At 32.6% G+C, this 13323-nt stretch overlaps 1 protein-coding gene and 1 long non-coding RNA gene across 2 annotated transcripts in view; both read left to right on the top strand.

Moving 5' to 3' along the window:
* Positions 1 to 240: 240 nt before the first annotated feature.
* LOC149475123 (actin depolymerizing venom protein gelsolin 1-like) overlaps positions 241 to 13323 on the top strand; it is an 82255-nt gene continuing 69172 nt past the window's right edge. The window contains exon 1 of the mRNA XM_089713755.1: positions 241 to 330. Coding sequence (XP_089569881.1) covers positions 241 to 330 — 90 coding nt within the window. The remainder of the gene's footprint in view (positions 331 to 13323) is intronic.
* LOC149475124 (uncharacterized) lies at positions 5769 to 6607 on the top strand. The gene is made up of 2 exons (XR_016318157.1): positions 5769 to 5926; positions 6268 to 6607. It is a non-coding gene; the product is annotated as an uncharacterized LOC149475124 (long non-coding RNA).

Here is a 13323-nt window from a genome sequence, read left to right as displayed (position 1 = left end):
TCTTCGTCTCCAGACTGCAGTGGTGCATTGGTTGACGCGTGAGCGTAGCACCGAGGTGACCTGGGTTCGATTCCCGGTGGAGACGAAGAAAAAAAAAGTCTCGTTTTGGTAGGACACAGAAGGCTGATCACCTACTTGTTCCTAAAGAAAATCGATCAGTGAAACAGATGTATAATGCATCTGCCTTAACCCACTAGGGGACACGGGACTTCACTCACACTTATACTATTATTTTACAGAATGAAGACGATACGAGACGTGTCTGCTCGGACCACCACGCGCCAGCAGTCTACGCCTATATCACCACAAATAACATCGCTAAATGATAAGGTAATATATATAACTAGCTTACCGCCCGCGGCTTCGCCCGCTTTGTCTAAAACCTTATAAATTATATACTCAAACCTTCCTCTTGAATCACTCTATCTACTTATTAAAAAAAAAACCGCATCAAAATCCGTTGCGTAGTTTTAAAGATTTAAGCATACAAAGGGACATAGGGACAGAGAAAGTGACTTTGTTTTATACTATGTAGTGATTATTATGAACAAAAAACTAAAGGTCATATTTTAATTTTTAACCTAAAAATTGTGAGAACAAGAATTTTAATGGAACACGGAAGGCTTTCAAATAAAAAAGAAGTCGATAGTTCTGAGGTAATCACAGAATAAACTCAAATAGTTTTAATTGAGAACCTCCTTCTTTTTTGACGTCCGCGTCGATTAAAAAACTGCTTTAAATATGACTGTGATATAAAATTAGCCGCTTCACATACACGAAAAGTAAACCATAATAATATTTAAAAAAAATGTTTTTAAAAAGTTAGTTTGTTCGTTTGGTTGACCGCGCAAATCTCAAAAACTACGTGTCCGATTTGAAAAATTATCCAGTGTTAGATAGCCCATTTATCGAGGAAGGCTATAATAGCCTATAGGCTATATATCATCACGCTAAAACCAATAGGAGCGGAGCAATGCAGGTAAAACCGCGGGGCACAGCTAGTTTCTGTACGGTAAACCGGTAAAACTAGTAAATAGGTAGGTACCTAATTAATGCTTGTAACTTTGAAAATTGCCTTCCAAGTCATCGATTAGTTTGTTATAGCGTGACCTTTTATTGAATTCTACTTAAATATGATAAATGCGAAAGTTTGTGTTTGTTTGTTTTTTATTCCTTTACGCAGAAACTGTTGAACCGAACACATAGGATTTTGATTTAGGATTAGGACGCGATTTATTGACGCGACTTAACCGAAATGCAAATGTGTGTTTGTTTGTTTGTCCTTCTTTTACGTCGCAACGCAGCGATTTTTCGCATGATTTTTGTGTTTGGAGATAGTCAAGAGGCTATAGAGAGTAAGTAGTAATATATAAAAATCTCGTTTCGCGGTGTTTGAAGTTAAAAATTTCAAAGAAACGGCTTGTCTGATTCTCATGATGAAATGTGTGCATATCAGGTAGGTCTAAGAATAGGACAATCTATTTTTTTATACCCCTAATTACCTAGTTTAAAGTTTGAAGCGTTTAGCGTTTGAGCGGTACTGGTCGATTAAGGAAAGCTGGCATGTTCACAGTACTCACACTTATGCAATTTTACTATACAGTATGTTCAAAAATAAATGCGATTCTAGTGTACCTAGACTTGAATTGTAAAATGGGTGCGTTGTAGATAATATGAAAGCTCTCATAACTTATGTGTAAAATTACAATTTAAAAGTAACTCAATCGATGAACTTAATTTATTTATTCTCATAGCTAATCAATTTTATTGTAATATAGTGACTATTGATAATCATTCAATTATTAAATAATAATTAAATTTCATGTCATATTCAAAATAACGATATAAACAATACAAATAACACATGCGCTCACTCCCAATACAATACAAGCGAAACCCTAGCACGTAAGAGATAAGGCTACATTACAATAAAAGCTGTATTGTTCAGCTATGTATGAAAATTTTAACTTACTGCGTTTACATTTAGTTTACAAAACTTATTAAAATTGTTACATAATTTAACCTAGGTAAAGTAAAAAAAATTTCTAATCCGCGTGCCGCGAAGTAGTTATCTCGTCGAATATAGTTAGTAGTTAACCTAACGTCTTTGTTTAAATTACATCACCCTGTATTTATAAACAATTGCAAAATAAAAAAATGTTGTGTGGTTTTATGAAACCATGGTAAAAGTGAAACTTACGATAATTATCGTATTTGTACGATAATTATCGTACGTCACGCGACATGCGCTACACAGACCAAAAAGTTTGAGACGATGTAATAAAAGTTTCACTTTAATAATAATTGTCCCCTTCACTCTCATAAGCTAATCTGCGCGCGAGAGAGATGGGCAGACTTTTCATGATGCGTATGCAGTATGACGTCACGCCGCGCGCGTCTTCATAGACACTACACATGTGCAATGTGTGAATGTGTTTACGTTCCAGCTCTTCTTAATCGGCCTGTACTGTCGGTTATTTACAAACACATTCCTCGCTACATATCCTAGCACATTATTGGTGGAAAAGCACCCTAAGGCAGAACAACGTTTACTATGGCAGCTCATAATTATAATTATACTAGCTTTTCCGTTTTCGCCCGCGGCTTCGCCCGCTTTGTCGTAAACCTAATAAATTATATACTAAAACCGTCCTCTTGAATCACTCTATCTATTAAAAAAAACGCATCAAAATCCGTTGCGTAGTTTTAAATAGATTTAAGCATACAAAGGGACATAGGGACAGAGAAAGCGACTTTGTTTTATACTATGTAGTGAATTGTAATTTGTAAATTTCAGGATGCAAGGATAAAGGCTAAAACACACCCTGCCTTCGCTAATGCGGGAAAACGGGCTGGTATAGAAATGTGGAGAATTAATGTAAGCATTTATTGAATTTATATTATTTTATGTATAGTCACAGATAGGTAATATAATCTATACTAATATTATAAAGCTGAAGAGTTTCTTTGTTTTTTTGAACGCGCTAATCTCAGGATTTACTGGTCCGATTTGAAAAATTCTTTCGGTGTTAGATAGCCCATTTATCGAGGAAGGCTATAAGCTATATATCATCACGCTAAGACCAATAGCAGCGGAGGAATGCAAAGTTATATTTATAAAACTAAAAATAATGCGTTAAATTGCATGCAAATTTTACGGATCACTTTTCGACGATCTCGCAATTTAGATTTTATTCTAGGTTTTTACAATCTTACGGCTACATATCTACTTGTATAAATGGAACATTTTATGTGCAAAATTGTATCATTAAGGGTCGATTTTTCAATTCTCGGTTAAAGGAGGATGGCGAAACTGGGCCTAACTGTTACAGAAATCATAATATAATATTTAAAATTCATTATGTTAATTTTAATAATTATTTGTAAAATATTGACTTCTGATTCTATGGGAAAACAAATCTTTGAAAAAAAAAGATAATTCGTTCACTACCGGTCTTATGAAGCAGAGATGTCAGTGTTGTCAGGAGTAAAATCACAGATCTAGTACCAGTAGGTATGCAATGCTATGGTGAAAAGAGATAGATAGCTACGCTTACATTATGTGAGTGAAGGGGATGTAGATACGTTTTTTATGTCCTTATCTGCGTGGCCACTTTTTTGTTTGGCCCCTGTCAAACCTGGGCCAAACAAACAAAGCAGATCTGATATTTAATTAGTTTTCTTGTGTCTAATGTTCTTTTTGGTGATAAATACATTTGGAAGTTAATTATAAAAGTGTTCTGAATGTACTACGTGTACTGAGTGTTTATAATTATGGGTGGTTGCAGCGTATTAGGCTATAACAGCCGCACGGAAACAAACGCCGATGGAATTTCATTTCATTCGTAAGTAAACAATTAAATAAAGATACATAATATCAGAATCATTATAATTGACTGTTTCCTATCAACTGATCATTCTTATTGTTAATATTTCGTGGTAATTTTAGCTTTTGAGAGCGTTTTCAAATTATCCGATCCGATATCGGATATCGGAAGCCGATAGCCGATATCCGATATCGGAGGGAAGTAAAATGTATGAAATATGTACCTGTGAAAGACAGGTACATATTTCATACATTGTCCGGTCCGATATCGGATATCGGAGCCGACACCGATATTCCCAGTGGCTATCGGACGATAATGTTCAGTGTTGCCAACTCAATTTTCGAAAAGGCAGTATACCAACAGCAAAAAAGCACTAGTTTGTGTATTTTCAGTCTTATAGGGCGCTCAATCTTTAAAAAAATTCTTTGCTTTTAACCTAAAACCCTTTCTATTAAAAGAAACCTTTTTTTATTAAGAAAACACACATTTAAGTATTTATAGGCATTTAAAATACGATTTATACGGCAGGTATTTTTATTTGCCGTATTAAAATATACGGCAATTGGCTGAACTGAAGTAAACAAAAATATATTGCGTTCTTAAATTCAAATATCTATCTTCGAAAACATTAGTGTCTATCATCTTTATTTTATCTCATTCTGCCTCGCTCCTCCTCCTACTCGGATGTTGGTTGTGCTGTTTATTGTATTGTTGTCATTGAGTACTTTGTTTTTAACTGACTTCAAAAAAAGGAGGAGATTTCACACCGATTTTATTTTTATTTTGAATTTACAACAAAGAATACAAAGTTTGAAAACTCTTAATTCTAAAATAATTGCTTATGACAATAAAATAATTATGTATTTTTACTTACAGGAAATTACAACAATCATATTACAAATATATTTGAACGAGTGACAATATTAGGTATTTTAGGATATTACAGAATACAGTGTAATAAGAAAAAGAAAAGAAAATGTGAACAAAGATTGTATCACTTAATAAATTTATCATTGGTACTAGGTACATGAACTTTTATAAATGTATGTAGTGAAAAAATGGTAATATATATAGGTTGTAGTAGGTATTGATATAAATTTTTTTAATTTATAATGTGTTAACATAAGTATATTATGATATACAAATGACCGATATCAAAACTATTTAGTAAATAGCACATCTAAATAATATGCAGTAATAATTTATAATTTGTGATATCAAATCTTTTTTTACATTTTACTTTTCTTTTTTGAAGTTGTTTTTCTTTATCGTAGTTATTTTTAATGTACGTGTACAACTATGATATAACATTTGATTTTTTTTTTAATTATACCTTTTTTTTATCAACTGGCAATTTAGTTTAGTTTTCTCTAAAAATTTCTGGCAACACTCATGATGATATCGGAACGATTTTATCGGACAATGTGAAAGGGCAAATTGTATCCGATATCGGATATCGGCTATCGGCGTCCGATATCCGATATCGGATCGGATAATGTGAAAACGCTCTAAGTGTAAGATAACCTCAATCACAATGTTGCCTGCAAATGGGAAAAAAAGTCCACAAAATTGCAAAAAAATGTTTGTCCCATAGTTTTCCAACGTATAATGGCATTTGTATATATGGATTGATGCTAGTCGGTAAAATTGGGTACCATCTAAAAAGCGAGAATATGTTCAAAGAATTTTAACGTAATTTTTTTGTTTGCAAACCTAAATAATCTCTCCTTGAGTCAAATGCTACGCCAACAATCAGCATGAATGTAATTACTTATCTACATTTTAAGAAGTTGATTTTAAATCACAATCAAATTCCATTGTTAGATTTCCCTATAACCCTAAGATAGATTATTTTCATATGCGTTTATTAAACTTTGTTACATATTAAATTGCTTTTTACATTAACTCTCTAGTAAAATAAAAGTAAAATATAAATCTAAGAAATTATATTTTTTAGTTTGAATCTGTGCAGTCAGTATCGGCAGCACAAAATGATGATCCAAATTCCAATACCATCAACGAGCTATAGAGGAGTTAAAAGGAATAGACAGAAATCAAATGATTAAAATGTGTCCCCAGGTGCTAAAACTCGAAAACTGGTTTGTACTAAAAAAATACATCTTTATTAATAAAAATAACAAGTTATTTGGTAATACAAAGTTAATAATGGATAAAAATTTATAACCGGAGTAAATTAAGCATTAATTCCATTTTATTTGCCATTAATTGTTAGCATTTCTCTTTAAAAATGTTTTTATTTCTAAAAGCAGAGTTGTTTTGATGCCATAGTTTCAAATTTAATATATTGAAGTATTTTTATTTCTAATTATTTGCTATAGGATTAATGTTATACTTTGATACCAATACATTGGTATTAAAATAATTAATATAATGGCCTTGACACAAAAAATATTTTATATTCTAAAATTTATTTTTTCAGTTGCAGAAGCAAAAACAGATATGAGCTAATCGTCTTAAGAAATTGCTTGTTAAATGCTTATAAATATGGAAGAAACAGAAGTTCTCCGCAGCATCGAAAACGGAAATAAAGATTTTCTAAAACTCAAGGAAACGATATTCAAGCCAATTACGCAACTTTTCCTTATGTCTAAATTTCATAAGCCCAAAAGCGTACATTTACGTACGAAAAACATTCAACATCGGGCTACGTAGATTTTGTACCTACTTGATTTTTATGTTCCAATATTTGTAATCGGCCCTTAGCACAGAAATTTATACATGTGTAAAATAACCTATGATAATAAAACACATTGAAACTGTATCTGAATTTAATATTCCTTTATTTGTGGTCTTCCCTTCTCGAATGTATATTATGTATATAAAAACTACAAAGGTAAATTTTCATTAAAAATACGTCCTCAAATTCACCTAACATTATTTATTTATTACACTGAATTGTAATAAATAATTAATGTAAGAGTGAATTTGAGGACGTATTTTTAATGAAAATTTTCCCTAAAATGCAGGAAAGTTTATAAAATGGCAACACTCGAAGATAGAGCGAAATGCACTGAGGTGGCCACGCATGTTCTGAATCTAGTGGTACTAGATCTGTGAGTAAAATAGTCAAATATATAAATTAATACGAATGAATGTTTATTTTTCATTTTTAGTTTTATTGAATTCAAATGCTATAAAAATCAGAAGCAAAACTTAACTTTTTTTAACACACATCTTAATTTATTTAGGTCATTCTATAAAATAAAAACATATTTTACTTAGTAATCAATTATAAATGTATCTACAGACGCTCCGATTTGGTTGGTGCCAACCATATCGGAACCGACAAGGCAACCATTCCAACATTGCTACAGATTGTCCGACGGTTGGCCTTCCAGCCGTCAGTTGACCATAGAGTAATATGTCAGTTGACCATAGTACGAAGAGAATGGGCTAAATTCTACTATAGAAATAGAGAAAATTACAGTCATATGCGGCTCTTACAACTTATTTTTTAAGGTTTTTAATGTAGCCGCACTGTCAATTTTTTTTAATACTTCTAACATAATAAAATACGCTTGATTTCTGGCATCTCTATTTGCGTAATCTTTGTTACTTAAGTCCCACAAACAGGGAAAGTCTTTATATAGTTCCAGCAATTTTATTATTATGTCACGTTCGGTGACCGTAACTCCCTCGGCGTTCATGTTGACGTCCTACACCGGCGGCGTTGCGAATGTGAATGAGCCAATTACATATATTACTCTATGGAATGAGCCGATTTGGTCGGAACAAAGCTTCCAGACGTTCCAATTTGGTTGGATCGGATAGGAAGTTGGTTTGGTCGGTATCGCCGGCGCATCCGACCACGTCAAACCAATATTAATAATAATTATGTCGGACCGACCGCTCTCTACACTTTCCGATTTGGTCGTGGTCGGATGGTTGGCACCAACCAAATCGGAGCGTCTGTAGATGCTATAACATTTTTATTTAGGTAGCTGGCCATTAATAAATGTCAAATTATTAATCATAACTGTGTCAGTGATGAGTGATTTGTTATGTTTGTGTTTGTTGTTTGACTTTTGAGTGAAGTTTTAGTAACATTATTTTCAAAATTGCCTTAAATCGTCTATTTTTACTTATTTGAATTGATTAGTCTTATTATGAAAGCGAATCCTGATTCATCCATTTATAAAGATATAAGAAATGTACCTACCTAATGATTGTTGATGTTTTGGTAAGTTAAAATGTGTGTTGAACAATATGTGTTGGATCCAATATTTCTATTACCTGGCTGTTCTACTGTTACACTATTATTAGCTAGACAATGTAGATAGAAAATAAACTTACCTGAACCTAGAAAAAGGCAATGCTATTCATTTAACTCAAGCAAACTAACTTTTATTTTTGTAACTTTACACCCCAAAATCTCTGCTGGCTGCATATTTGATTCGATGTCCCCGAATTTCATTATTTTGTGCTGTTTAATCGATAGCTGGTAGTGGATTTTCTTAACAAACTGCTTTTCTTTTCCAACAAAAATGCATAGTTTTTGTGAAAATCGAAATTGAAAATGATATTTTTTAAGGTTATTTTTGTACTAAAAACGCAACTTAAAGTAAAATCTTAAGCCATTATAGTATCAAAATGTCTAATTATCACACTCACACGCATTATTTTTAAATATATTTACGTACCAATTACTTTATTTACATATTACAATTTATTTTGTTAAAATATTATTTTAACAATTTAGTATAGCCAAAAATCGTTCCATATTTTGTATTCACAACAAGCCACAGATAACACAGATTAGTTAATATGACGCAGATCACAGATTAGCAATACAAATATACTAGCTTATCATAGAGTATAAATGATACATTTTAATTTTTAATGTTTTTTTTATAGCTCACTTGCTTCAGTCTTTAAAATCGATTAACTTTTACTTTTAGTATTCAAATAGGTAGCGAGGAGCGAAGCGACGAGCGTGTTAGGTTAACTGTTGAACTGCCGCACGAGCCGAGCGAGCGAAGCGAGCGTGCCGCGGCAGCGGCCGGCGAGTGCCAGAAGCGACTTTAGGGCGATTCCCACTCAAACAAAAAAAACTACGTAGGTTAAAAAACTTCTAAACTTTTATTTTTAATATCAGAATAGGTAGCGAGGAGCGAAGCGACGAGCGTGTTAGGTTAACCCTTGAACTGCCGCACGAGCCGAGCGAGCGAAGCGAGCGTGCCGCGGTAGCGGCCGGCGAGTGCCAGAAGCGACTTTAGGGCGATTCCCACTCAAACAAAAAAAACTACGTAGGTTAAAAAACTTCTAAACTTTTATTTTTAATATCAGAATAGGTAGCGAGGAGCGAAGCGACGAGCGTGTTAGGTTAACCCTTGAACTGCCGCACGAGCCGAGCGAGCGAAGCGAGCGTGCCGCGGCAGCGGCCGGCGAGTGCCAGAAGCGACTTTAGGGCGATTCCCACTCAAACAAAAAAAAACTACGTAGGTTTAAACAACCTGTTTGTATTTTATTTATGTATCGTAAAATTTTTGTTATTATCAAATGCTATCTAAATTAAAATTATTTTTGACAAATTCATTTTAAAAATCACTTTCGAATTATATTTATTATCTACAATCGTGAACGCGTCATATAACATTTATTATCTATGGCATGTCGTAAATACGTGGTAAATACAAACTTAAATTTTTGGCTATATATACATTTTTCAGGTAATATAATTTAAGAAATTGTTATAAATAAATTAATAATACGGCAATATATTTAAATATATTGCCTGTGTGCGAGATTACTAGAAGTTTTAATACGACAATGGTATAAAAGTGTCGTTTTTAGTACAAAAATAACCTTAAAAAAAATAATTTTCATTTTCGATTTTCACAAAAACTACGCATTTTTGTTGGAAAAGAAAAGCAGTTTGTTAAGAAAATCCACTACCAGCTATCGATTAAACAGCACAAAATAATGAAATTCGGGGACATCGAATCAAATATTTAACCTCTCTGCTATCCCATAGAACAGATCTATAATTATTATATTCATAGAATCTGTATATTTTTATCTATTTAATCCCCCATAAATCATCAGTGTGAGCGTTTTCACATTATCCGATCCGATATCGGATATCGGACGCCGATAGCCGATATCCGATATCGGATACAATTTGCCCTTTCACATTGTCCGATAAAATCGTTCCGATATCATCATGAGTGTTGCCAGAAATTTTTAGAGAAAACTAAACTAAATTGCCAGTTGATAAAAAAAGGTATTATTAAAAAAAATCAAATGTTATAAATCATAGTTGTACATGTACATTATAAATAACTACGATAAAGAAAAACAACTTCAAAAAAGAAAAGTAAAATGTAAAAAAAGATTTGATTTCACAAATTACTGCATATTATTTAGATGTGCTATTTACTAAATAGTTTTGATATCGGTTATTTGTATAAGTAACATAATATACTTATGTTAACACATTATAAATGAAAGAAAGAAAGAAAGAAAAGAAATTTATTGCCAAAAAAAAACACAGCCAAACACATTATAAAATATCTTACAATTAGGCAAACGGAGACAGCCTCAGCAAAATGCTGCACAAAAGCAGCGCTGATTTTCAGGCTGTACCGGCGAATGCGGTTCGTCTTAATATTAAAAAAGAATTAAGTCTAGGTACTTAAAATAAATATATAGATAAGGAAGTATATAAATATTAATAATAAATAAATAAATGCATATAATTTATATTACGGCAGAAACATATAAATAAGAATAATATAATATGTATATTATAAGGCATATAATGTGTCATATATAGTATATACATAAATACAATAAATCTCAGGAAAATCAAAACAGTACAACATGTGATACGATATGGAAGCCAAGGTTATATAGGTATTTCATCGCGCCAAGATCAACAGAAAGGTAGCTATTGGGTTGAAGCACGCCAGTCTTCAATTTGCTTCTTTAACAAAGTCTCTTTTAATTTCCTTTTAAATGTTAAGAAGGAGATATCCTGATTCAATTTTAAAGGTGGCGGTAAGTCATTCCAAATTTTGGACGCGGCGTACTTAAAACTACCCTTGAAGCCTGAGGTGTTATGCTTCGGTATTACCAACTGACTGGTATTCTTACTACGCGTATTGAGAGCGTGATAATCGTCTATCCACGTAAGTTTATCGTAGAGGTAAGCAGGTAAATTAAATAAATTTATATCAATACCTACTACAACCTAGTATTAGTTAATAGTTTTAGTAATACATATTAGTAAATACCTTTCAAAATCTATTAAATGTATTTTTAGCAAGACGTACCTAGTCATTTAGTCATTTTTTCACTACATACATTTATAAAAGTTCATGTAGTACCTATGATAAATTTATTAAGTGATACAATCTTTGTTCACATTTTCTTTTCTTTTTCTTATTGCACTGTAATATCCTAAAATAATATTGTCACTCGTTCAAATATATTTGTAATATGATTGTTGTAATTTCCTGTAAGTAAAGATACATAAATTATTTTATTGTCATAAACAATTATTTTTTTCAAACTTTGTATTCATTGTTGTAAATTCAAAATAAAAATAAAATCGGTGTGAAATCTCCTCCTTTTTTTGAAGTCGGTTAAAAACAAAGCTCTCAATGACAACAATACAATAAACAGCACAACCAACATCCGAGTAGGAGGAGGAGCGAGGCAGAATGAGATAAAGATGATAGACACTAATGTTTTCGAAGATAGATATTTGAATTTAAGAACGCAATATATTTTTGTTTACTTCAGTTCAGCCAATTGCCGTATATTTTAATACGGCAAATAAAAATACCTGCCGTATAAATCGTATGTTAAATGCCTATAAATACTTAAATGTGTGTTTTCTTAATAAAAAAAGGTTTCTTTTAATAGAAAGGGTTTTAGGTTAAAAGCAAAGATTTTTTTTAAAGATTGAGCGCCCTATAAGACTGAAAATACACAAACTAGTGCTTTTTTGCTGTTGGTATACTGCCTTTTCGAAAATTGAGTTGGCAACACTGAACATTATCGTCCGATAGCCACCGGGAATATCGGTGTCGGCTCCGATATCCGATATCGGACCGGACAATGTGAAAGACAGGTACATATTTCATACATTTTACTACCCTCCGATATCGGATATCGGCTATCGGCTTCCGATATCCGATATCGGATCGGATAATGTGAAAACGCTCTTCGGTCAGGCCCAGAGTCCTATGGGAGTTTGCCATTCTCCTTTATCCGTCCAATAAAGTATTACACGAACATTTTAAAATGTCACCTGTAAACATTGAGTTAATATGTACTATGTACTACATATTAACTCAATGCCTGTAAACAGTCAAATACGGACAATTAGAATCAAAGAATATACTACTCTCTAACGAGAGATTAGAATACATTTTTGAAATGGTAGTTTAATATGTTATTCGATGAAAAAGTTTTAACCAAGGCTTGAAAAATCAGCCCTTAGTAAAATTGTATATGTAATATGTATCCAAAAGATTCACGTGATAATGTTTGTGTTTGTTTTTCCAGAATTTCGAACCAGTGATTGTGCTACAGAATGACTTTGATAAATTCTACAAGGGTGATTCTTACATCATTTTAAGGGTGAGTAACACATATAAGGAATAAAATAAAATACTTTATCTCCATCTCATTAATAAAAAAAATAAAAGATACTATATTAAATAATTTGGAAAATCCAAAAGTGCACGCCTCATAATTTTTTTTTAATAATTATTATTTTTGTTTATTTAATAACAATTAAACCACATCGAATCAGACCCTGAAAAATGAAAGGGTTCTATTCCTGAGCATACTCAAGCGTAAGAGAAAAAAAAAAGACTCGATTAGTAAAGTATTTCGGTCGCTATCGTGTTAACAAGAAAATCCTCCGCACATACAGACACACGGACGTCCAAGACAGAACTTTTTTAAACTGTTTTTTAACTAGTTTAAATAACAAAAATGACATCAAAAATATCATGAATGTTAAAAATAGTGTTTTTTCTTAATATGTGTGTGTATGTATTATCTTACAAGTGCAATGTATGATACATAAAGACATTTTAAGTTTGAAAAATCAGATGTTTTGCGCGAAGTGACAGTAGTACCCACCTCAACGCTTCGCTTATGAGGCGTGCAAAAGAAATAAGTACCTACTAATGTAATAAAAAAGGACGTGTGGCACTCGGGGACTGCCGCGGTAAAGCTATTGCATAGCATGCCTTCAAGCCACACCTCCGAGCCCGTCGGAGTGGGGAGCGTGAGGTTTTTTCGTTACGGAATTTCTCGATTCGGTCCCCGCGCTCAAGGCCCGCGATAGAAGCTATGTAGACAACAAGATGATGTAGTTTATGTATTAGCCATAGAAATAAGTTTAATAAATCCGTGCAGTAGGTACTTTTTCAGTTTAGTCCCGACATATACCTACAGACAAACAAACAAAAATTCTAAAAACTATAATTTTGAATTCAATATCGATTGTAGATCT

The sequence above is a fragment of the Colias philodice genome, chromosome 31 (assembly GCF_061535455.1).
Source record: "Colias philodice isolate Cphi_HAF_F1 chromosome 31, ilColPhil1 Martin Lab GWU primary, whole genome shotgun sequence".
NCBI lineage: Eukaryota > Metazoa > Arthropoda > Insecta > Lepidoptera > Pieridae > Colias > Colias philodice.
The sequence above is the reverse complement of the archived record's forward strand: the minus strand, read 5'-3'. Positions and strand labels throughout refer to the sequence as shown.